Source organism: Ammospiza caudacuta, chromosome 19 (assembly GCF_027887145.1).
Source record: "Ammospiza caudacuta isolate bAmmCau1 chromosome 19, bAmmCau1.pri, whole genome shotgun sequence".
Taxonomy (NCBI): Eukaryota; Metazoa; Chordata; class Aves; order Passeriformes; family Passerellidae; genus Ammospiza; species Ammospiza caudacuta.
Genome location: NC_080611.1, coordinates 5613642 through 5639706, shown reverse-complemented (window position 1 = coordinate 5639706; position 26065 = coordinate 5613642). Strand labels below are relative to the sequence as shown.

General features: G+C 40.4%; 1 protein-coding gene across 2 annotated transcripts in view; it reads right to left on the bottom strand.

The window, feature by feature from the left end:
• TBCD (tubulin folding cofactor D) overlaps nt 1–26065 on the bottom strand; it is a 122340-nt gene that overhangs the window by 46834 nt on the left and 49441 nt on the right. For both annotated transcript variants that reach the window (XM_058817550.1, XM_058817549.1), the window contains 7 exons: nt 15586–15643; nt 10654–10683; nt 7242–7327; nt 2741–2821; nt 1964–2037; nt 988–1105; nt 191–251 (listed from right to left, as the gene is read on the bottom strand). In XM_058817550.1, coding sequence (XP_058673533.1) covers nt 191–251; nt 988–1105; nt 1964–2037; nt 2741–2821; nt 7242–7327; nt 10654–10683; nt 15586–15643 — 508 coding nt within the window. The remainder of the gene's footprint in view (nt 1–190; nt 252–987; nt 1106–1963; nt 2038–2740; nt 2822–7241; nt 7328–10653; nt 10684–15585; nt 15644–26065) is intronic.

The window sequence follows — 26065 nt, the reverse complement described above, 5'->3', positions numbered from 1 at the left end:
AGCAAGAGGCAGAAGAGCCCCCAGTGTCACTGTGAAGACACAGGGACCAGGACAAGCAGCTGTCCCAGAGCCTGGGGGTGTCCAAACACCAGGACAAGGCTCACTCTCGGCACAGCTGCCTTAATTGTAAATCTTTGTTAAAAATCATGCGGCATTCCAGGTTAAAATTAGATTCATGCTGGCTACAAACCTCTTGGTGAATTTGCTTGAGCCCCTCCAATGATTTTTCAGTGAAATAGTATGTAACAGATCTGTAAAAGCATACAAAAATTTTAATACAGATTTCCTCACCATGCTGTAAATAATTGTTTTTCCATAACATCATTGTACTTTCAAACAAAAAAACCAATAATTTGGTTTTCAAATTATGCTCCACAGAAACATGCAATATTTGTTTTTAAATAGTACAGCAAACATCACAACATAAACTCTTTCCTCATCATACAGAAAACTATTCCAAAGGCCTTATAAAAAATCAGTGTCACTTCCTAATAACAGCCTATAATATATATATTTATATTATATAAAATATATAAATAAATTTTAAAAAAATATATATATAAACCAGGAAATTATAGTTGCCAATACACTGATAACTCTTCTCAGCCCAGTTGTATTTTTAGATTCCAACACTTCTGTGATTTTTCCGTCTATTTCAAGTACTTCCTACTACTAAAAATGATCTTTTTTTCTTAACACAAATTGTTTTGATGGATACTGCTGGGAAAGAAGAATTAATCTGTATTTAACTGATCAATTCTCCAAGTAAGGCAGCAAAGGATCTCTCTTTCCTAATTCTGAATTTAAGACTGAAGTCTTAAATCACTGAATAAAACCTGAAAGCTCAGCATCACTCATAAAAACAACCAAAAATTCAATGGAAACCCAGTTCAGTGAGATGAAGATTTCCATAATTATACTCAGGAAGTTTTTAATAGAGCAGACATGAAAGGAAAATTTATAGTCTAGATAATGTTGCATTAATACCTATTATTGTCTTGTGCCAGTTTACACAGAGCATGGGTGATCTCAGCACAGGCAAGGATTGCCCCATGGCGTGTGTGCAGATCTGAGCCCACTGATAAAGGCAGGAGTCTTGGCAAAACTGAAAGAGATTAAGTAATTAATTTATTATTTTTTTAAACAAAGCATTGTGACAGATCACAGCTCTCAATGTAATTTTGCCTGCCTAGAAAGAACACTGGAAACACTTTTCTGTAAAGTCAAGTATCCTGGTAACTTTGTGAAAAACAAGTTTGAATGAATTAAATTCTGACATATCACACTGAGCTATTTTATACTCCCTGGCTGAAACAAATAAAACAACATTGCTATTGGGCCCTGAGCTGGCTGAGCAGCCAGGGAAGTGGATGGATTTGATTTCCATGTTCAGTGGAACCTTTCTGGACCACAACAGGAGCCCAGGCAAGATCTGCACTGCAGCATCTCAGGGGCTGGGCACTGCCTTCAGCCACAGGGAAAATCTGCCAGGGATTTCCAGATCTCAGGAGCTGCAATGGGCTCAGAAAAGAACCCTGGGCCCGTGGTAAGAAACATCTGGTTACACACACACAGTCAGAAAGGAATTCTTCTGCAAGTGTCAGGCTGGACAAGACAAAACAGATCCCCCACCCTTTCCAACATCAAAGCAAGAGCTGGGAATTGGAGGGGCAGCTGCTGACACAACTGCACCTCACAATTCACCTCAGAACAAAAACTCACCTCAGAACCAGCAGAGTTCAGTGCAGCCAGCTATCAAAGGCCCCAGATAAAAACTAACCTGGCAGTAATATAAAATAACCAACCGGGCAGTAATTTAAATTTTTTTGCATAAAACCTAAAAAGAGGTTAAGCCATCGGGGTCACAACACTGTATTAAGTGGCAGGGGGAATCTTAATTTTTATTTGTAGGTTTGTCTTGCCTCAGCTCAGCCTGGCTGGGCAGAGCTCAGCTGGTACCTACCCACGTTTGCCATGTACTCAGGGGCCTGGGGAGTGATGTTGTGCAGAGCTTTTGTGGAAAGTTCTCGAATAACACTGTAAGAAAGCATTGCTGAGGGTTAGCAAGTCAGCAGAAGCAATGTGCTAAAAAAGTAATGTGAGTAAGGGACTTCTGCCCCCAATCAAAACAATATTCAGAATTACAGTACTCTCTGTATATCCTATGCTTCCCCCTGTAAAAAAGCCAACCAAAGCAAAGAGCAGCCAGCCTGCAGCCAGCTTTCAGTGGGGTGAAAAGAGCTCAAAGAGAAAAGGAAAAACACCAGTGCGGCTGGTGGGACCTGAGGGCTTCTTCTGGGCCCTGGCAGGGACAGTGCAGTAAACTGTGATTATTTCTCATGATGCAAACTCTGATCAGCACTGATAGAATCTCACCTGTGTGATATGTACACATTTCAATCTCCATGAGCACTGAATGTGAGTAAGCACCATCTCTATGCATGAAATCTGCTTTAATTAGGATAATTGTATGGTGACAGTGTTTACCCCTCACACACACTATATACCATATAAATGGGTTTTATTAATCTATTAACAGATTGAGGTCATGGCCAAAAGACAAAATTCATAAACCTGCTTAAGTGACATTGTGCTTGGGAGGTACAGATGAGATCACCCAGTCAAATGCTGCTGCAAAGCCAGGTGTGAGTAAATTTTACAGAAATAATCTACAAAAGCAGAAAAACCTATGCAGAACAGTCAATTCCTGGATATTAATAATTAGATTTTATGAACTTACCTATCCCAGTGGTTAATCTTCATGTTAACTAAATGATCAATCATTGGCTGTGTATACTCAGAAAAGCCAGCAATATACACACTGAAAAAGGAAAAAAAAAACATATATAGATTACAATTATATTCCAGAGACAGAGAGTACAGAACCAATATCTGTGTGCATTTTAGCACAGCCTGTTCCAAAGGTTTAAATCCTCAAACTTACTTAAATGTGCCTTCTCCTAAATGGGATGCAGCTGAATGACAGGATGGGAAATATTCTGAATTATTGAAAAAACTTAAAACCACTTCTGTAAAACATTCAGATCATTTCTAAAACCTGCTCTACATACAACAAGCTTGACATTCAATCACATTGTTACATTCTAGAAAATCCAGATGTGTAGATTAAATTGAATAATTATTTCAGATTGGAGAAACACATCACTGATATTAACTACAAGACAGAGGAAAAATAAGTATAGAAATGTGTTATATCTTCATAAATACAATGGCCCAAAATCGAGAAGGGATTTTCGATTTGTCCTTTCTAAAAATCAACTATATGCAGGCAGTGAATGGCGACAAAAGCTGAGGAGGCTGCAGAGCTCAGGTGTGAGGTGGAAGGGAACAGCAGCACCAATCAGGGAGCCTGCATTGCCCAATCACAGCCACACTTCCAATCTCCAGAAGCATCAACTATGGAAAGCCAAGGTCAACACAAGTGAAGAGAAATGTTTTTTCAGTACATCTGATGAGTGCTAGATCACCTTGGGAGGCCCAACAACCAGAAGGGCACAAAGGGATTCATGGATTATCTTAATTTCACCTTTTCAGATCTTTCCAGTGATTCACTTTGCAGCTATAATGGTGTTCCATTGATATACCTCTGTGCAGTCAGAGGCAAACAAAAAGAAAAACCAAATACTGCCACATGTTCCCATCCTGATATCTATGGAATTCATCAGAGAGGGAATTGTTAAATCCACAGCCAGACCTCAGTTACTTGAATCAACACTGCACACAGAACCACCCTCTACTGAGTCCTAGAGAAGGATTTGACACTTGGTTCAAACTGCTGTTGATGCCACCAGAGATGTATAAATATATACAAAATATAAAATATAAAATAAATAAATATAAAATTCATATCTCCAGGTCCTTTCCCTGCTCTGCAGGAAGCCACAATGACAGACACATTTCCCTTGCCATGTTTGAGCTCTCCTCTCTTCTTTGTAGTTGCTTTTCTGAGTCCCAGTTTTAGCACCCAACCATTCTGATTGAACTTCCTTGCCCAGCTAAAAATCAATCTCTTGGGCCACAGGTGTGGATAAATTCCATTTTTAATTTTAGTTTATAACTATCTTTAACTACAGTCCTCATTTTCTGTGCCCTACTGAGAATTTAATGCAAGAAGCCCTGCATACAAATCTGATTTCCTGATGCTGCTTAGATTTTTATACCTCACTCAGGTTCAGCAGCTTTTTCCTTAACTCTGCTTGTACCGAGCTCAGAACTCCTGGAATCACATCATCTCTTTACTGTCATTTCATATAAAATAGGTTTCCTCAACCTTCCATCCTCAGAAATGTATTATGATATTTGAGCTAAATCCTCCAAATACCATCAGCAAAAAGGAAACCCAGAGTAAAAAACCTGCATTAAAATATTTAGGTTTGAAAGGCTCTAAACAACCATTTATACACACACACAAAAAAACATTTTTAAATATACATGATGCTGCCCCTTTACTGGAACAATATTATTATTGATAAACCAAATTCAGCCGTAGAAATTGACACTTTATGTTTTTTATGAGCTTTTATTGCTCAACATTATCATGGTACATGTTTTCTGAGTAGCCAAATATATACCTGGATGCTTTTTCCTTTAATGTTACTCAGGGAAAAATAAGGAAATAGCCAAGTAACTTAAATATTGACCTGAATAATGACAGCCTGCTTGAAAAGCAGTTTTTTTGAAGTAATAGAGTGAATGAGAGAGCAAATATTTTACAAAAAAATAGTTTGAATAATGGCACTGAAGATGGCTTCAGAGAACCAAGCTTCTAAGTGCATAAGGCTGTTTATTAAAATATTTAAAAATTTATTCCCCTTGCTGAACAAGAGAAATTGTTGTTTCTTTCTTCTTAAAGAAAGAAATCAACAGTAAAAATATTTTCACATGAGTAAGTGGCGCTCGTACAAAAGCTGTGGAAATCACAGTGGAAGAAGTAAAAAAAAAAAAAATTAAATTACCAATTCAGCTCTTGAAAAGTCAGAAGAACATAATCAGCCTCCAAGCCAGAATTATAGAAGAGAGAAAATAAAACCTGCTTTGTCACTTTTGGATGTTTTCAATTTTGTGTTAGTACAAAACCCAGAGTTTCAGCAATCCCATGGATGCCATGCTCAGGGATCTCGAGCAGCTCCTGCATTTCCCCATCTCCCGTGGGAGGCAGCTCTGGGGAAGGCTGTGGGAGGAGGGTGGGGACCCCAGAAGGGCTGACAGTGGGTAAAAGGTGAAGGTTTGAACAGACTGAAATGGTTCTGCACAAAAGGGACAATGCAGAGGTGGACAGATCGATAAAAAACCAGCCAAGGTGAAGACAGAGGGCTCCAGTATGAATTAAAAATCTCTCAGTGGATGTGGAAGAGGTTTTACAGTGACTCATGTGAGCCAGAGAGAAGTTTGAGAAGAGGATCCATGTTTTATAAGAGGATCTATGTTTGATCAGAGGATCCAAGTTTGATCAGAGGATCCATGTTTGAGAAGAGGATCCATGTTTGACAAGAGGATTCATGTTTGATCAGAGGATCCAAGTTTGATCAGAGGATCCATGTTTGACAAGAGGATCCATGTTTGACAAGAGGATCCATGTTTGATCAGAGGATCCACGTTTGACAAGAGGATCCATGTTTGACAAGAGGATCCATGTTTGATCAGAGGATCCATGTTTACCCCTATATGAATTTTATACCAAGGTCATTGACAAGGAAACCAAGAAAGAAAGAAGGATAAATAAGAGAAACCTGCAACTGCCTGTTTCAATGAGCACTTAGTTTGTCTCTCCTGACCAATGAGTAAAGTGTAAACTTATGAGTTTTGTAAGAATGTATAAAAAGCATGCATGCTGGAAAAAAAATAGTTTGAAACCTTCTGAAAATGGAATATATTGCTCTGGATTGTCTCCCTCTCAACTACAAGTGGAAGTGACAAAGCTGGCAGTGCAGCACGACCCACCACGTAGCTGAGTGCAGTTTCTGCTGCCCAAGGACATCACCAGCTCCAGCCTCTGTGCCCTGCTGGGCTCCTGGGCAGCCCCACAGGGCAATGTCCTGCCCTGTCTCCACCAGGGCTGACTCAGCCTCTGTGGGTGCTGCTCTCCCCCACCCTGGCTCTAGACACAGACTCTGTCTGAGACAACTCAAGCCAGAACCAGCCCTGGCTCTTTGTCATTTCCTCGTGAGGAAATGCAATATTCTGCTCCTTCTGGCCATCCAGTTTGGCTCCCAGCTCCCCTGATGTCAGCACCTCTGTGTTTCCAGAGCTGACTCTGTATTCCAGGTTCATAACCACACCAGCCCAGTTTGGGTACTGCCATCTGCTCCTTGCAGAGATCAGTTGGGTTTTTCAAACATTACTGCACACTGTGGCCAGCTTTCCACTGAGCTAACACAGGCACTGGAGCTGAAGGTCTATGCACAGACCACAAATTCAACAACTTGGGCAAGCTGTTCTTTTAAAATTATAAAAAATTATTTTTTATAATCTGATTTTTTCCCCATATCAGAGTCTGTCTACTGTCATATTCACATTTTCTGGAAAAATCCCTTTGCTACAATTTCTTCTCCTGGGAAGATGAGAAGCCTCAGAGAAATACAATATTCTAATTTGCTTCTCCCTGTTTTTGCTGCTTTGGAATGTGGTTTGGAGATTGTTTACCAACAGGTGAATGTTTGATTGGTTTCATGTGAATTGTTTTTACTTAATGACCAATCACCATCAGCTGTGTTGGACTCGGAGGTGTCATTCATGAGTTTTTATTACCATTCTTGTGAAGCCTTGTGTCTGTATCCTTTCTCTTTCTTTAGTACAGTTTTACTATAGCATTCTTTAATATAATAAAAGTACATAAAATAATAAATTAGCCTTCTAAGAACATGGAGTCAGATTCACTCATCTCTCACCTCGTCCTGGGGACCCCTGCAAATACCAGAATCTGCCATCACAACAGCCTCTCCTTTGACTACAACTCTCCAAACTTCATCTTGTCCAGCCTTGAGCAGCTTAGACACTTTTGTCTGCTGGCTGCTTCCTCCTCATAGCCAAGGAAATCATGGCCACATTTTCACTCTGCCTCACACCTGATAATCAGTCATCAAAAAAATAAAACCACAATTTTGATTTACTTAAAACCATCAGTATTAAACAATGTTCAGTAAGGTGAAGTAATCAGATAAGAATTTCATTAGGTAGAAGAGCACCATCATATTTAGGAAAATTAATAATTGGAAACTTACCTTATAGTCAAGTAACAGTTAACTCTGTTACCAACAGCAAAATAATCAGCTGCAGTCAGGATGTCAATGCCATGGGGGAAAGTGCCCTGCAAACAAAATATTGTTTTAAAATGTATCATACATTCCAAATAGACAACATGATTGAAAACAAATCTCCTGCTACTCTCCCAAGCACGGAAAAAAATACAATTTCATTTACAGTAAAATCACTTGTACTAGAGACATAAAGGATATTGAATATATAAACAGTAAAATAGCTCACTCTGCTTGTGAGTCAATGATAAACAGCCCAAGCCAATGGCACAGGCAGTAACCAATGCAACAGCTCCCTCACACCTCCCAGTCACACCAAAAGATATATTTGGCTAAGGCATGACTATGTATATATCCAAAAGATGATTCCTCTAGAAGGATTTAGATAAACATAAACATGTTTCCAGTTTATGTGAAGGCACAAGGTGAGTTTAATGAAATATAAAATTAGAGATTTAGGCACCAAGAGGTGCATCATGTGTAGAGTACATGGGAGTTTCTACTTACACTTCTATTTTGTGACTCATTAATGAACTAAAAAATGGGGTTGATTTGTTTTGAAAATGAACACTGGGAACACTGAATCCTACTGAAGGATCCTCCTTCTGCCATCTCTTCTCAAACCAGTCCGTTTCTAGAAGATAAATTATCTTTCTAAGTATGAGATTTCCACTTAGAAATCTGCATTTCTGTGTGCAAGCAATCCAACCCAGATATTCAGAATTTTATTTGCTCTGGCTGGTTTAACAGAGCATCAGCAGAGGCAGCAGAGCACCCATGAGCCACAATGAAAAACAAATGGAAAGGAGCCAGCTGACACAGGCTCCACTCTCTTCCAAAAGCGACACTCAGAGGGTGTTAAAACAATGAGGCTCCCTGGAAGTACAGGTTTGGGATGTGATGCAGGTTTGTTTACAGCTCACTCATCCCTTCCACATGAGGATCCAGCCATGCAAAACCAGTGGGAAGTATCTCTCCATCAGAGACAGTCTCTGGAGCAGTTAATCCTGGGAGCACTGGGAGCTGCCGGCTGCTGCCAAGCTCTTGCTCTGGGAAGCAGAATTCCAGTGCTCCCAAAAAGCAGGGCCTGAAATCTGAGTGGACCAAGGACAGACAGAGTATTTATGGCTTATCCAAACCTGCAAGTCTTGGTGACTCAAAGGGAAAATGAATGCTCAGTCCAAAAGCCTCATGAAACCTTGACTGGTGGCAAAAAGGTACATAAGAAACACCTCAGTGTGATTTAAGGCCAAAGAGCAATGGAAGATATAAAGTTTCACACTCCATAAGGAAAATCTCAGCCAACACTTTGAGTTCTAGCTGCCAGCTGGACCTTGCTGTTTGTTCCCAGCTGTGTGTGCCAGTTGGATGGCACCTCACAAAGGGCACGGTGCCACCAAGCCTGTCAGTGAGGCAGCACCATTCCTGACTTCAGGAACACACAGGTCACAGCCAGGCAGGCTTTACAAGAATACCCAACAGCTTCTGTTCTCCCAGAACACTTCAAACTTCTCCAGTATAAAATTTGGTGTTGTTAGGAGCATCTGCATTTCTCAAGATTTGTGCTCAAAAAAATGCTTCAGATTTTTCAGAGCTTCCATTGACACACAGTGTAAGTGACATTCTTACAATGGCTTCTGCTGTGGCCATCAGCAAGCTCTGGATTTGGGACATGTGGAATTACAAAGCTGAAGGAGGCAGGAACCAGGGAACAAGTGAGGGCAACCTTTTTCTCCACCTATTTAGTACCAGCTTTATTACCTCAGGAGGAGAATATGCTTCAGCTCCTTCCAATCCAGAGAGAGGGTGTCTCTTTCAACACACTGAACTCAGAGGGTGGATCTACTCATTAAGTAACCATTGTCCTAGGCACCAAGGAATGGTTCAGCAAGTAAAATTTCTGACCTTCTGCAGGAACCAGCAGGAGCCTGACAGCTCCTCCATGCCATGAAAACTCAAATGTTTCACTGCTGATGTGCCAACACAAGAGGCTGAAATCATCATGATGTGATTGAGTTGTGGGTCAAGGCAGAGTCTGAGAGGAAACTTTCTGGCTGTAAACATGGACTGTACTCCTCTGATTCAGAAATAAATTAAAATTTTGAATTTTTGCTAGATGGAAGCACTTCTAAACCTGCAGCAGCCAGGAGCCCTCTCTCCCTGGAGCTAAGGCAGGCTGAGGTGTTATTTGCTTTGTTCAGCACCTCACACAGTGCAATCAGGCTGGGCTGCTGTGATGCCCAACCTCTCCAGGGCAGGAACTGCAGACCCAGAAGAGCCACCCTGGCTTCTGTTTACTACAGACCCAGCTGGGTCAGGTCACCAAAAATCCCTCCTCTCTTCTTCCCAGTCTTCTTGCACCCTTTCTCTGCTGTTAACTTACTTCTAGAAATACACACTGAACATGAACAGATGGTTTAACAGCCAGAGCTCTAAAGGAATAAATTCTGGCTCAGAACACGGAGATTTTCAGAAATGTTGGCAGGTGACAGCATTTTAACAAAGATCCCTGAAAGAGCAGCTTATTGATAATAAAATTGCTTTAATCATGCTCACGTGCCCTGTTCACAGGAATACACTGACTGAACCATCCCTTCCCACACTTTCTCTCTCTCTTAGTTGTATATTCAGCTTTATTAACTCCTGGTGAGAAACCAGTAAATCCAAGGCTTTACCCTATTTGCTTTTCCTCCAAGTTTGAAAATGAAAGCTGTCTTGAAGATTTTAACTACTTAAATGTTGTTAAGTTACATAGGAACCTACCACAATACTTTTTACCAAAGGACTTGGGTACCTCCAAAAGTACCAGATTTCTCAAAATATCTGGATGGTACAAGAGACAAGCCCACAAATGGAGCTGAAGACTCTCGAGCCTTGTTTACTGTGGAATCACCAACTACAGCAATGATTGCACAGCCCACTTCAGTTGGTCTGATTCTACTGAAAACTAGAAAATCAATGAAACCAAACTAAGTTAAAAAAAAACAATGAAAACCCCCCAAAAAACATTAAAAAACCAACAAAAATAACTCCAAAACCAAATAAATTAAAAAAAAAAAAAACTGCACTTTTCCTGCTTTAAAAGCACTGTAGTTTCCAGGGTGTACAATGACCAGCTCAAATGCTGATATTGCTTTTCTGAAGGACTGAAAATTACCAGTAAGCTCATTTTCTTCTCAAACTAGAATACTAAAATAAAACTCACACCTCAGAAAAACCTTCCACAAGAACTAGCTGCTCATAATGAAAACAATTATTTTGTGACATTCTTTGCCTCAATTTTTCCAAAGCCACGGTGTCTAATTTTGATTTTAGGTACTCCATGCTTACAGTAACCTCCAAGGCACAAATGAATGAAGATGCAGGGAAGTCACCATACCTGTCTCCCAACATTCTCCTGGAAGGCAGCCTGAGGAACAGAGAACAAACACACCAAAACGAGTCAGGTTTGCTTTTTGATAAACACCAGATGATGAATTCAAAACACACAACAATATAAATGACCCATGGCTTTTCTGCTTTAAATAAAGTAAACTTTGTCAGTAGAACAAGCCCGCAGGGCTTTTCTGTTTCTGCATCTCCACATTCTCTGTTCCTGGAGCCCTGTGTTGCCTGGCAGCAGTTTGAGAATTCAGGTTTATTAAACTTGTCACACCCACACAAGTGCTTGGGAGTGACACCAGGCTTGGCCCTGGGATGGAAAGTCAGTACCTGTAGACAACAGCAACTGAGGCAACTCACTCTTGTCTGACTTCAACATCATTTGATAGGAGTGGGCAAAGTTTAATTCTTTGTCAATGAAAACTTTGGGAAAAACCATTGAGACTGTAATATTCATCTACAGGGTATGTCTCTGAAAGCAGGCTGAAACACTGGGCTTGTTAAATCTGAAGACAAAATTCATGTATATCTCCAGTATTTTGCACTAAATAAACTCAAAATCTTGCAAAAACACAATGAAAACAACCAGAAAGGTAATCTGTCTACTTGTATGGCATACAAAGGAAAACCTGCTTAATTCCCTACTTGAATTTTCTCTCTCTCAAAAAAGCCCATTATTTTTATCCCTGCAAAGGCCATAAAATCCTAAGCACTAATAAAAGCTTCTGTAAATTTTAAATCTTTAAGAGAGGGGAGACCATTGTTATCTGGACATTTCTCCATGGAACTCTCTCTGCACACACAGCTTTCCAGTGATGAACAACACTCGTTAACTGATATTTAATGGACAGGGGAGAAGCTCTAATGTTTACTGAAACACCACAAGAATTTGGACAGCCAGAGCTTCTGTATCTCCTCCCCAACTCCAGCAGCCCTGTGGTAATCCACCTGTGACAACAACAGGTTCAGCTGGCTCCAGAGGAGGATCCCACTCTGCAGGTGGAGCAAGGGCTGACGCCAGCCGGGACGGAGCCGGAGCCTCCCGAGGTGCTGCTGCCTGTTCAGGCTCCTGCCTGCAGCCCCTGCAGCCTGCCCAGGCAGCTCCAGCTGCTGCTGACAGCTCAGGGCATGGAGCACAGCCTGGCATCCCTCCTGCTGCCAGCAGTGCCCCTGGGCAGCACATCCAGCCGGGATGGGGCAGGAGCTGGGGCTGCGGCGGTGCCCTGGGGCTGCTCCTGTGGGAACCCAGAACATCCCTCTGGCTGGCCAGGATGGCCAGGACCCCTGCCAGGGGGCTCAGAAGCCCTGGCATGGAGCCCAAAACACCTGTGGGTTTGATTATGACCCATGTACCAACCTTATATGAAGACCAGCAAGCCACAACAGTTTAGGCAGAATGATAGTGAAGTTATCACAGGGTGAAAAAACAGATTTAGGGTTTCTGGTATGGGGGTTCAGGAGGCAAGATGGAGGGATCTGGGAGTGTCCAGCCTTTCTCCTTCTTCTTCTTGGCCTCCATCTTCTGCTGTGATGGTGGCACTTTTGGATTGGTTTAGAGTAGAAGCTCACTGTCTAACATAGGTGAGAGGTATTGGGAAGTAATTGTAAACATTGTATATGTAGTTTTTAGTATAAAGACATAACACTGCCCTGTGGGCAGGCAGAGTGCCTGAACTGTCTTGCTGGATGGACCTCAGCAGGGCAGGAGAAAGAATTTTATAGATAAGATACACTAAACAACCTTGAGACCAAGAAATGAAGAGCTCTGACTCCTTCTTCAAGCACTGGGCTGGGAAAAGTGACTTTCTAACACATCTCGGGGTCACTCTGACCAGCTAAAATCCAGACATGCTCCTTGCTGATGCAGCCCAGCTGCTGCCACAGGCTCTTCCTCTCCTCTCCTCACTCCAGGACAGGGTACCTGTCACTCTGCACCATTCATTTCTTTCCACTTCCAGCTTTAGGTCCTGCTTTATGCTGCCCTCAATGCATCACTGCAGGCACAGGCTGTGTTTTATGCTATGGACCCTCTGGATATCAAGCAGATCTCATGAAGCTGTAACCAGTTATTTGTGCAGGTCTGAGCTCCCCCTTGGTGGAAAGAAGGCAGTCAGGTGATAATCTTTTAGCCCATTCCATATAAAAAGGTATGTTTGGGCTGCAGAACATATTTTCTGGCAACTCTGGTGTATCCAGACTGGACAGTGCTGGGTTAACAGCTAGACTTGATGATCTTAAAGCTTTTTCCCACTTGGATGATTCTATATTTTATGCTACTGAAACCCTTTTTTACTCAGCACAGGCATATTTCAGTGAGTATGACATTCTCTATCATATCCAAGGGATTTCATAGTTCAACCACTGAATTAAAGTGTCATTTAAAAATGTGCTGCTCAGACAAGTGCCTAAATGATACAAAATCTGTAAAGCCCTGAAATTCCTAAAAGATGCAAAATTCCTAAGAGATGCCAAATACTTGAAGTGTTTTGTGAGAGTAATTTTTCAGTTTTTATACAATCCCCTTCTGGAGATGCAAAAACTGGATAAAAAGATACTAAGGTAAAGATTCCATGAGATCAGAACCAAGGTGACCAACCTGAACACTCTTCTTTCCCACAAAAAGTGATAAAAAATATTACAGCATCCTCTAAAAATATTTCATTTAAAAGTAGCTATTTTAAATACTATCACTCAAAAGGGGAAAAAAAGCATCTTTGAGACGTCAGAGCTGAATAGAGTCCAATTCAACATCACTTATTCATCTGATTATTCCTTATACTGATTATTCATGAAAGAGTTGCACAAGCCAGCCCAGAATGCTTGTGGAGCTTCAAAAGGAGAGTCTTGTTCTATTCTCTCTAACCTCAGGGTTCAAAATGTCTCTATTCACCATTTTATTTTATTGGTGCTCTGCATTATAATATATTGCATATTGTAAGAGATGGAAAATCTAGTAAAACCTGTTGTTTATTTAAATATGTGTTTAACTGTAAGTAATGATTGGAAATATTTAGCACTCCCAGGTATTTTTCTTCAAAATTGTAATAATGGCTGGTAAACACAAAATATTTCTTTGCCTTTCTAAAATAAGAGAAAAGGCTTTAGTAATTCCATAAATGTCCAACAAACAGCTATTCCAAATTTTGACCAGCTCTGATTTAGAAAGTATTAGTGAAAAAATTAATGAGATTGGAGGTAGCTGACTTTCAGACAGCTCAGGAGCCTGGGCTACAGCAGAAGAGGGAAGTCAGGAGAAATGTGCTGGGTTTTAATTAGAAATACAGATACTCAGGCTGCACTGAGCTCTCAGCTTGAGCCTGGCTGGATTAGCACAAAGCTCATGGCCAAAGTACCAGTTTAAGTGTAGAAACACACTGATGATTAAATCAAGCCATCAAAGGTAAGCAGCACACTTGTAGTGGCAATTGTGTTATAAAGATTTCTCCTTGGTGTCCATATAAACCCTGATTCTGAGGACAATTCCTAAGGATCACAAAAATAATTCACTTTTCACCACCTATGCTCCCTAATGTTTCATGCAGCTCTCAGGAAAAGAAATTCCTCTGAGAAACTGATTTGAATAAAGGCATTTAAATTATCCAAGAATGGCAAATTCTAGTTTCTAAAATGTAGGAGTTGAAGTCTGGGGGAAGCAGCATTGCTGGCATTTGTTAGTTGTACAGCAGGGAAGGGTTCTAGCACTGCTCAGCAATCTGCAGCACCTTGGCTGCTCTGCTCTGAGCAAATTCAGAGCCAGGAGCTGAGCTGGGCTTGCTCAAGCCCTGACTCACTTCCCCAGCAATTACACTGCAGCTTCATTCAGCAGCTCCAGCAGCAGCACAGGCGTGGCTACAAAAAGTGAGGATGCTAGCCAGGTATCCCTGAGAAACCCTCCTGATGTTCTAAACACATCACTCTGCAAAATTTCTGTCATAAAGTCAGACCTGGTAGTGTGCATATTGAAAAGATTGTCTGTTTTCTTTTTTTTTGTTTGTTTTTTAACACATTCACAGTGACATTTATTGTCAGGAACAGAGATGTGGTTCTTTGGCAGACATTCTGATATGAGTTCATACAGTTAGAGAGTGGAGTTTTTTACATATGCATAAGATAATTTGATTTTTCTGTTAAAATATAAAATTTATACTTTTTTTTAAAGGAAGCAAGCTCAATGTCTACAACACATAGACTTAAATACTCATAGATAAAATGGCCATTCTTCTCAAATTATATAAGTATAGAAAGTTGTAATTTTCCATCATTTCTCTTCTCTTAAGAACACTCCTCTCAACTCTCAACAGCATGAATATTTCTACAGAAAGTTTTCACAGAATATACTTTGGTGTCAGTTCTATTCCCTGCCTAACAGTATCTGATTAATGGATTTGCCACTCTTTTAAAAATTTCCAGTCCTATGGAAATGTTATATAACAACTAAAGTTGTTATATAAAGAGTTTTATATAGCAACTAAAAATATGTTTGAAGGAGAGAGATTATCCTAGAAATTTTAAGTTTACCATGACTAAAGAGTAACAGCTGATGCACAATCAGGAAATTGTAACCTCACAAAACTCCCCACCTTGGAAATGTGCAAAAGAGCCAATATCTGTGTATTATGTAGGACCCTTTTGTTTGTGATCTTGTGACTAAAAAATGCTAAATAATTCTTTCTTAGATACTTTATCTTGATCATCATGACAGCAATACAGAAGTCAGCTAACTGTGGCCATAAATTCAGATGTGCATGTGTGGATTATATAATTTAACATCTAAATTCACAAGATACTTCTAAGGATTTTAAAAAACAATTTTTTTGCTCCCAACATAATATTTTGCTTCTCTACCGTAGTTCTACATAATTGAGTCTACAAATTATTAAATGAAAGCAACAAAATAACAGAGAGATGGAAGCTGGATGTGGTAACTTACAGAAGCAGCTCTTCTGCAATTAACATCACGATCAAACACTGCAGCAATAACCAATGCACTGAGGAAATAAAATATTGAGCATTAGTACAAATTTCTGAAAAGGAATGTGCAATGCCATCATTTCAACATTTAGCCTTCCAAGCAGAACAGGCAGCACGTCCTCTAAGGAGATTATTATTTACAAATACAAGGCTGAACTAAAATCTGAGTTGAAGTAACCTTGTGCTTTCTTGTTTCTCTAGTTTGCTGTGGACTTCCCACAGCACAACTGCCACCCCACTGTATCAAAGGAATTTATGGAATACACAAACAGGTTTTAAACAGAGCAGGGGTGTAAAACTTGGACATAATCATGTCAAATGTGAGACTCAGTGCTATTTTCAATGAAAACTTGGAAATACAGTTTCTCAATAGCCAAATGTACAGCAATGTTGTGTAAGGAGCAAACACAACACAAAATGAAGCAATGGAAAGCTGCAGTTATCTCCAAGAGAACAGTCACATCCTGCAAGGCATAAAAATCTAACATGCAAATCCTGGTAAAAAGTAACCTGCAAGATGAACTGCAAAGCAGTTTTTTAGGGTGACCCTTTAGAGACAGAAGGATGATTATGTGAAACTATTTCTTCATGCATGAAGTCTGGTGACCCTGCACAGGGTAATTCTTATGCCTCAAAAGAGCTGCTGTTCAAAGATGTGCTGCACAACACAGGAGAGAGAATATATCCCAGGACACACAGTCTGCAGCTTTAGAAATCCACCTCCAGCATTCAATTAACTCCAGCAACAAATAAACATCACTTCAGGAGAATCATTTAAGCAGAAAATTATTCCTTTCAAAGCCTGAAACTCTTCATTACATGATTTATTGACTCCAGGCAAAACCGGAAATAAATACTGGCTGAAAAGTAAATTCAAGATAGCTTTGCTTCAGCATGAGGATATTAATTACACTGATAATATCAAACTTCCCTGGGTAGTGGCTATCAGTTCCCTACAGTGATGAATACTGTGTTGTTCTACCTCCCTGAAATGCAGAGTCAGCTTGGCCTCTGTAATTTCAGTTTAAATCCATTAGGGAAAACAGGAGCCAGAAAGTCAGAATGAAATGGAAACAAACCCCAATAAAGGGTTCTAAAGGCAGCTAATGCTTTCTTAGTGCTACCTGCAGGAGCAACACCCCTGTCTGCCACAAAGACAAGAGCAGAGAGGAGGTCATCCAAACACCAGAGCCTGCAAGAGCAATGTTCAGGAAGCATTCCATCATTCCATCAGGAAGCAGCACTGATGGCTCACTGCTGAAAACCTGCTGGGTCAGGTACACACTCTTCAGACTCATGCCTCAGGTTTAGCTTTTCTATTTCTCAGATTCTGTGCTGCTTTAGTGTGTGGGTCTGGGCTTCACATGAGGGGATGTGAGCTCTGTGCACAGAGCAGGGAGACAAAACAATTCCTGCTCCAGCTGGGCACCAAGGACAAATGATCCAAATCTCAGCCCAAGAGCACAAACACCGTGGGCTGGAGAGAGAAAAACAAGAAGGATGGGACTTCATGGGCCAAAGCTGTAGTTGGACAATTAACTCCAATGTGCAAAGGGAGCAGAACTCATAAAAGTGTGAGACTCCCTGACAAGTCATCCATTTTACAACCATTTTAAATCCATCTTAAGTGTAACCCTGGCTAGGCTCTTATGCTACTCAAAATATATCCATTGAGGCCTTCTAATAAATCCCTACTTTATTCTTTAACTCTGTCTAGCCGCCGTTCTAGGCCAGCCTTCACAAGGCATCAATCAAGGCTTGCTAATTCTCTGGCACAGAGAGACTTAAAAATTATTTTAAAAGGACACTTAAGAAGTATTATAGTTTTAACGATATGACTAGCTCCCATAAATGTTTTAATTAGAGAACTTTCAAGACTAAAAGATGTGGAGGAAAATGATCCTTGAAACCAAAAAGAAGCGAAGTTCTGCCTGACATTTCTGGTTTTACAGACTAGAACAGAAATTTGTCAGTTATGCAGTATTTCAATATAGGTCTTTTCTGAAGAGGGGGGAAAAAAAAACAACCACAAAAAACCCCTCATCACACCAAGAAGCTCAGAATCCTGAGTGCTGCCCTCACTGCATCAAACAAGAGCTCATTTATAATCACATTTTCCATTTTTTCTTACTCTTCTGTTGCCTTAAGACAAAGCTGTGTAAATAAAGCCAGTAAATCAGTGTATTGTCTGTGCTGCCGCCTGAGCCACTCAGTGCTTCAAACAACACTGGGGGAGCAAAATGAAAACCCCAGGAATTCTATCAGTGCCCCGTTAGATTGCTAAATCACACTGCACTCACTGTTCCATGTTAATCCTTTTAATGAAGCATTCTAACTTATCAAACTCCACAAATGCTCTTTTCAGGCTAATTCCCCCTTGGAAGCACAGGCACATCCTCCCCAAAGCCAGGCTTAGTGCAGAGGGTGGAACACCTCCAAGGTGTCTTCACCTGGCTGCTTTGTCGTGGGAGTTTATGTGATACTGCACCAGGATTTCCTAACAGAAAGAAACTGGTGATGTCAAAGCAAGTGGGATATTTTTTTAAGCTACTCAAAGGATCATGTCTTGACTTGCCCCAAATGCACCACACCTGCCTGCTGCCAGGAGGAGCAGAGGATGGCTTTGCACCGTCCAATCCTCATGGAACACCTTTATTGACTCCTTTACACCCTCCAGTCCCTATGAACACCTTTATTGACTCCTTTACACCCTCCAGTCCCTATGAACACCTTTATTGACTCCTTTACACCCTCCAGTCCCTATGAACACCTTTATTGACTCCTTTACACTCTCCAGTCCTCATGGAACCCCTTTATTGACTCCTTTACACTCTCCAGTCCCATGAACACCTTTCCTGGCTCCTTTACACCCTCCAGTCCCCATGGAACACCTTTCCTGGCTCCTTTACACCCTCCAGTCCCTATGGAACACCTTTTTTGACTCCTTTACACCCTCCACTGCCTATGAACATCTTTCCTGGCTCCTTTACACCCTCCAGTCTCCATGGAACAGCTTTCCTGCCTTTTTTACACCCTCCAGTCTCCATAGAAACACTTTCCTGGCTCCTTGAGAGATATGGAGCCTGCATGCATGACAGCAATTAAGTGCACAATAAACACAGATTTTAAAAGTAAGTTGCAATTTTATCAGTCAACTAATAATTCTCCCTTTCCTCATTAACCATCCTCACAAGGCCTCACCTAACTGGCCTCAGGGAAAGTTAGAAGACTCCAAGTATGCCAGTGGGCATTGCCCAGACCTTGTGGGTCTCATTCCCTTCCCTGACAAGGTGGGAAGAACCGGGGAGCAGAGGTGGGCCAGGTGAGAGACATCAGAACACAGAATTAACACAAGCACCAGCGGCCCTCAGCTCACAAGCACCAGGTGTACCAGGCAATAAAGCTGAATTCCTTTTACCACCTGCAGCAGGGACTTCCAGTCCCCACTAGCCACAAGCAGCTAGAAGCTGATCCTGCTGCCATCAACCCCAGTGTGCCACCCTGAAGCTGTGGGAGGAGAAAAATAAACTCTCCAACCTCTTGCCAATGTGGTACAAACCCAAAATATCCTTCCAGAGCCTTAAAAAGGATGAAGTGGTACCAGGACAGCAAATTCTCCTCCCTGCTGTACACTAGGAAAGGGAAAGGCACAAGAACCACCACAAGCAAGGTGGGTTTGAACAATCCATGCAAGAAAAGGAGGTGAGAATTGTGTCTCTGGAGCACTGCTGCTGCAAACAGCCCCTTCTGCACCTCTCCAGTCATGCCAGCCCACCTGGGAGGGCTGCACAGGGAGCTGGGTGATGAAAACACATCTAGACTCAGGGTTTTTTTTTTTTAATTTTTGAGACCAGAGCAGTTCCCCTGTTCCCTTTACCCCATGGAGCTGTGTTAGACACTGCAGGAGCCCCACAGGGCAAGGAGCAAGCACAAGGGCCTGCTCCAGCCACACTGCAGGTTTAATTCCTCCTGTTTAGCTAGGAGAAGGAGAAATGCTGTGACCATTCCCATTTCCACACTGCTACTTTTGCAGTCCCTCTAACCCAGCTCACACAGAGCTCTCACACATCCTGTTCTCCACCCACCCTCCTGTGCTGTTCAGTGAGTTATTCCAATGCAAAAATTTGAAGTAAAAGGGTCCAAGTGTAAGAAATACACATGTGGAAAAGAGCAACAAGAAAAAAGCTTAGACAAGGAATTACAAAGCCTGAGAAAAGAAGAAGAAAAAGGAAAGGGGAAAGGAGAGGGTCTGTGATACAGATGTCCCTTTGCCCAAGTGCCTTCAGCACCCAGCTCTCCTCTGCAGGAACATAACTGCAGAAAGCCATTCCCCACATTTCATCACAGTACAAGACATAGCTCAAAGCAATGCTTCAGATTTCCCCAGTTCTGCAGGACAATCCTGCCCTGGAGCAAGCTCCATCATCCATCCTGAGCCACACCTGCTTGTTCCCCCCTCCCAAAGCCAGGCAGCACCCTGGGGAAGCCAAGGCTGCCTGCCCTGGTGCTCTGCTGCACAGAGACAGATCCCAGCTCCTGACCCCCCTACACCAGCCTAATTCTCTAAAATAGCTGGTCTTTCTGCAAGGTCATATTTGAAACTTGCTGAAACTTGTTTCTGGTTCAATCTCTCTCTCAGCAATGTCATCTCTGTTCCATGGCCTTCTTAAATCAGTACACTTTATCCCAGTGTTTGCATACAGATGTACAAGTCTGTGTGAGCTTTCTGTCAGATTTTGAGAATTCTTTACAGATCCATTTCTCACAAGTTCTCAAGAGACCCCAGATCCAAACAGATCCCGACTCCTGACTCCCCTAGACCAGCCTAATTCTCTAAAATATCTGGTCTTTCTGCAAGGTCATATTTTGAAACTTGTTGAAACTTGTTTCTGGTTTCAGATCCTAGCTCCTGATCCCCCACAGCAGCCAAACAGGCAAAGGACCCTGCACCCTGCACAGCTCCACAGTTCAGATAGCCAGCAACCATTTAATCTCTCTAATTGCAATACAGAGTGCAAGTATGTTTTCCTTTTTATTTTTTTGTTTAGGTTTTAAACAAAACAGTTCAGCTCCTTACTGTGCACCTGCCACTTCACAGACAGCAACTTCCACACCCAAGGGGGCAGGAATCAAATTACCCACATTTCCAAGTCATTAAATTCTGTTTCACTTTCTTCATAGGTAAGCTTAAAAAGAGAGGCTGCATGTAGAGACTGGGAGAGAAACAAACAAAGCTCAGTCAAGTGGTACTTTTATAAAGATATGCTTGAACAGCAACTTCAGTGAGTGCATCTCAAAAAAGAGCAACATGGTCCTGCAAAATAAGTGAAGTTTCATCTACATTGCCAAGAATTTCCTTTTTGTGGTCCTGTAGTTTGAATAGATGAGGCAAGGTTTTAGAAACCAGTTTAACTAGACTTTAACAGACCATTAAGCAGATGAGCAAGTGTATATTGTTGAAATATGGATTGGGAAAAAAAACTGACATGGAAAAATACAAGCAAGTGCTATTAGAAACACTCTCAGGCATGTATTTCCAATAAGTGTTCTCTATATTTTTTTATTTCTTTTTGTGTTTTTATTAAAAGAGTGGCAAGGTCAGGAAAAAGAAGGGGTGATCTATGATCTACAGCAATCTAAGTTTGCAACTTCAGTATTCTGCCAATTTCATCACTGAAGAGAACATTCATAAAAAATCAGGGAAGAATCAGCTGACAGTGAATATGGAGAGAAAGATTTATTTTAAAGCACTGTCTGAAATTTTACTAAAAAACCAATCTGACTTCATGCAGTTTAAAGTAATTTTTCACTGGTCCAAAGTGAAATATTTATGTTCCTTGACTGCTGAAAAAACAATGTCTTTCAATTACAAGAAATTTTACTAAAAAACCAATCTGACTTCATGCAGTTTAAAGTAATTTTTCACTGGTCCAAAGTGAAATATTTATGTTCCTTGACTGCTGAAAAAACAATGTCTTTCAATTACAAAATGATCCAAGAAAAGGAAAAAAGAATCCCCTGCAAATCACCCTCTGCTTTAATCTGTAAGTGCTGTTAAGGACATGTAGGGCAGGACCCAGTTTATGTATTTTGGTACCTAAATGGGTCCCATTTGCTTCCAGCAGCTGAACACTGAGTGCAGGATAAACCTTGTGCAATTCCCAGCACTAAGCAAAGCCAGCAGCTCAGACTGCAATCACTCAGCACACTTTTGGAAGGTGTTTACTATTTTTCTCTAATAGTGTATATTCAGGCAGACGTTTTTGCTGTGTAATTCAGCTCACAATGGATATTATGCATTTTGTTTCAAGATGCTGAGTGCTGCATTTTTGAAGGGTAGCAACAATTTGCTTGTGGCTAGAAGGATGACTCTTCTTTAAGTAAAACAGTGACACACCTAAGGCTAGATTTAAAAAAAAAGCCATGTGTAATTATGAGCTTGCTGACACAATAGGTGAAACTGTGTGTCATACTTTATTTGAAATTTTTTTTCACCATTTCTCTTTGGAGTGGCAATTCTACCTTGAAGAGTTGATTTAGAAAAGGAATGGCCACTATAACTAAAAAGATTTTTAGGTGAAACCTAGTATAACATTAATACTTGCCAAAATACCTTGCAGCGTTGTTGGAAAACTAAATATTACAAACCACAACACCTTACAGCTGTTCATTAGCAATTTCAGCTTCCACCCCATGTTTCTCTCCATCCCATCAATTCATTCCCAACAACTGAAGTTGTCATAGGTGGCACAGCCACAGCTCTCATTGGTTTTGCTACCACAGGCAGAGGGATCTCAATATTGTCATTTGACACTTTCCTGAAAAAAAAATAATCTGTTACCAGAAGAGGCTGGAAGCTGAAGGGCACCAGCTTCTTCAAAAACACAACTCCTGCTACAAACATCTGTTCCAGAGTCCCACCAACAAAGCTTTGTGACCATAAAACTAAAACCACAAACCCTGAAAAATCACAAGGTAAACCTGCATCTCACCTATGGAGACCAACACTGCAGCATGGCAGGGGGAAAGGAGGAAATGAAATAGGAAATATATTGTTCAAAGCATCATGAGCAGAAGAGAAGTTCTGACAAACAGAACAGATCAGAATTCTGATAAAGGGAAGGCTTGAACACTCACAATTGGGATCTCTTAAGTTTCTACAAGCAAAAAGCTTGCCCAACCTTAAAGGAAAACTTTAAAGGTTTTCAAGTCAGACCTTTTATTTTCACCAAGCTGATGACCAATCTATAAAAATTATCAGATTTGAACCAGACTTCAGGATAAGTCTGGCCATACCAACACTAAAGATTTGCAGGCAGTGAGAACATAAATGTAACTCTGCAGAGCTGTTACCACCCTGCCACAGCCATTTGTTACCACTCTGGTGACAGGTGACAGTGTGCCTTCACTGCTACCATTAGTGTTGGTTAGATTACAAAAAGAATACAAGATTGTATTTACAATATCAATCAAAATACAATATTTACAATAATACAATATCATGGGATTATTTCACTGTGCAAATACATCTTCAGGTGCCCTTAGCTAAGAATTTCATACTACAGATAATTTACTAGGAACTCAGCTAGAAGTGAATTAAATATGATCCTTCAAAATAAAACATCTCATTAATAACTTATTGTGGCAAATGTCACTGTTGCTTGCATGCCAAAGTGATGTAGGGATATCCTGGAGTTTCGCCTTCTCTTTCCAAAAATTATCCCAAAACAGGGGATGTTTTAGGCATCACATCTTATCACAGGGTCACCAGACTCCTCTCCTTCACAATCTATGCCAGTGTAGATGAAACATCATCAAAACACCATGAAACACATCATGAGAGAAACAAGACTAAAATGTCTCAGCATTTGTTCTCTGCTCTCTATGGAAAAAAGGAAGAAAAATGGTGCTTGGCCTTGAGAAGACGGACAGCAGGTTCTTAGACAGGAAGGTTTTATCAAGGTCTCAAAAAACACCAGGAGCAAGTACCACAGGACAGAGACCTGCTGCGTGAGCCTGCATTGAAGGACCAGCACTGAAAAAGCGAAACTACAGGGGTGAAAACCAGCAGAGACCAGCCAGGACTCTGTGTCCAGGAATAAAAATGGATTCATTCACAGATTGTCTCAAAGAACTTTAAAAACTGTTTTTAAAGAAGAACAAAACAGTCACATACTCTTTGGGAATATGCTGAGATCAGTAGGTAGCCCTGTGTGGGCAAAGTAGGCTTTTGGATAAGATTGAAATAGTTTTGTCAGCAATCTAGAAGCAAGGAAGTTGCTAAAAATTAAAGCAGAATCCAGAACCACAGATCACTGTATAGTCCAAACTTCTAATTTTTTTTAAAAAGAAAACACTAAATGCCCACTGATAAAACCCTTCTGATGGAGACAAAGCTGCTGTCAATGGCTGTACTACAAGTGTGCCAAGAAACTGTGAGAAGCCACCTTTGTGTTTGCAGTGCAAGTCACCCGTTAAGAAACCTCAAAATGTCAGCCAGTGTGTGGCCAACAAAAAGGCCAAACAACAAAGAGAGAATCCCACAGGCAAGGAGGAGGGAGAACATGAGACAGAAGAAAAAAGGTAAAACCAGTTTGTATTTGTAAAAATAGCAACAGTATTAAGGGAAAAGTTGCAGCAACTTGTAGTCCACCATTGGAGTAGCACAGATTTGGAAATCTCTTAAAATATTTTACTTTTGAAATTCTTTTGAAACAGAAACCATGGATTGAAAAGTAACTATTCCAGGCACTTCCATTCACTGCTAAGTGAAATCCTGCACTCTGCTTTACTCTATAAAACCACAAGGCATCAAAAGAGGAAAAATCCTCTCATGTATTTGTTAACTTTAACTCAAACACCTTCTTAGTAATAAAACCCCTACTATTGAAAAGTGCTGTGTTAAGGATTTTGTATTGCCACGTAAGGTTCTTACCTCTTTCAGAAACTGGAAGTGGTTTTATCTTCTATTCAAAATAATCTTTGAATTGGAACACTTTAAAAGGAAAATTATAATTTGAATAGAAGTAGAGCTGAGGTATACTTTATTCTTTTAGACTTAACCTGCTCGATTTGCAAGCTGTAAGCTGGTCAATAAAAATATGCTTTATTCTTTGCACAACACCCATCTGACGAAGTCCCATGAATCTTGGATTGTTAGGAACAAGACACAGCTGAAAAAGTAAGAAACAATCTCTTCCTTAAGTTTTCTCCTAATACTTCCAGCCCTTTCTGACTCCATAAAGCAACTCCTCCATTATAGAACAGTTTGTTATTTCTGCCTCTACTGAACTAAGGTTCCAAATCTTCTCTCTCTTAAACTTCTCTTCTTAAACTCCCTGAGCTGATGTTCCTGAGGTCCCCACACTTGATCCCCACACAAGGTGGATCAAGCAGACAGAAGATGACACCCTGCCAAAGCCTCCACTGATTTCTCTTACCTATCTTACAGTGAGTTTCTTTGGATTTTCCTTTGAAAATCAGATGAAAAGAAGGAATTGAAGTCATCACACAAAAAAGGAAATAGATATGTTTACATCACCACCATCCCACCCATACACAATTCTTTACTTTTAAGCTATTCAGCATAAGTGTTAGCAAACATCTTAAGTTTTAATAGACTTAAAAAATGACCTGTATCAGTTTCCTAGCTCAGTTCAAGAGAGAGGGGGAAATGTGGCAAATGGATTTGTAGAAAATTCTCAAAACCTGGCAGAAAGCTCATATAGTGTGCATCTGTATGCAAACCTTGAGATAAGAAATGGTGACTTAGAAATGCTATGGAATAGGACAGACTTTGCTGAGAGAGAAATGGAGGTAGAAACAAGCTTCAAAGGCCTTGCAAAAAAGACCAGTTATATATATATATTATATATCTGACATATATCATATAGATATCATATAGATACATATATATGGATATATATATCTATATATAGATATATCTCTATATATATCTATATAGAAGAGAGATATATCTCTTCTATATAGATATATATAGAGATATATCTCTATATAATCTATATAAATCTATATAGATAGATACAGATATATATATATAGATATATGTATATGTGTGTATACATATATATATGTAGATATATATGGAGACATAGAACTATGAAAGATGCATTGTAGTAGGACACACTAAGAGTAATTTCAGATTATTTGCTTTAAGGTATTTATAGTATGGTGTGGTAAAAGTTGATAGGCTAAGAAACACTTATAGTGTATTGTAATTAGGAAATAGGATATTGATATATACTAATAGGATATTGATATATATGGAGAAAGATAACTGTGAAAGATGCACTGTATTAGGACCATAAAGAGTAATTTCAGATTGTTTGCTTTAAGGTATTTATACTGTGGTGTGGTAAAAGTTGATAGGCCAAGAAACATTTACAGTATATTGTAATTAGGAAATAGGATATTGATAT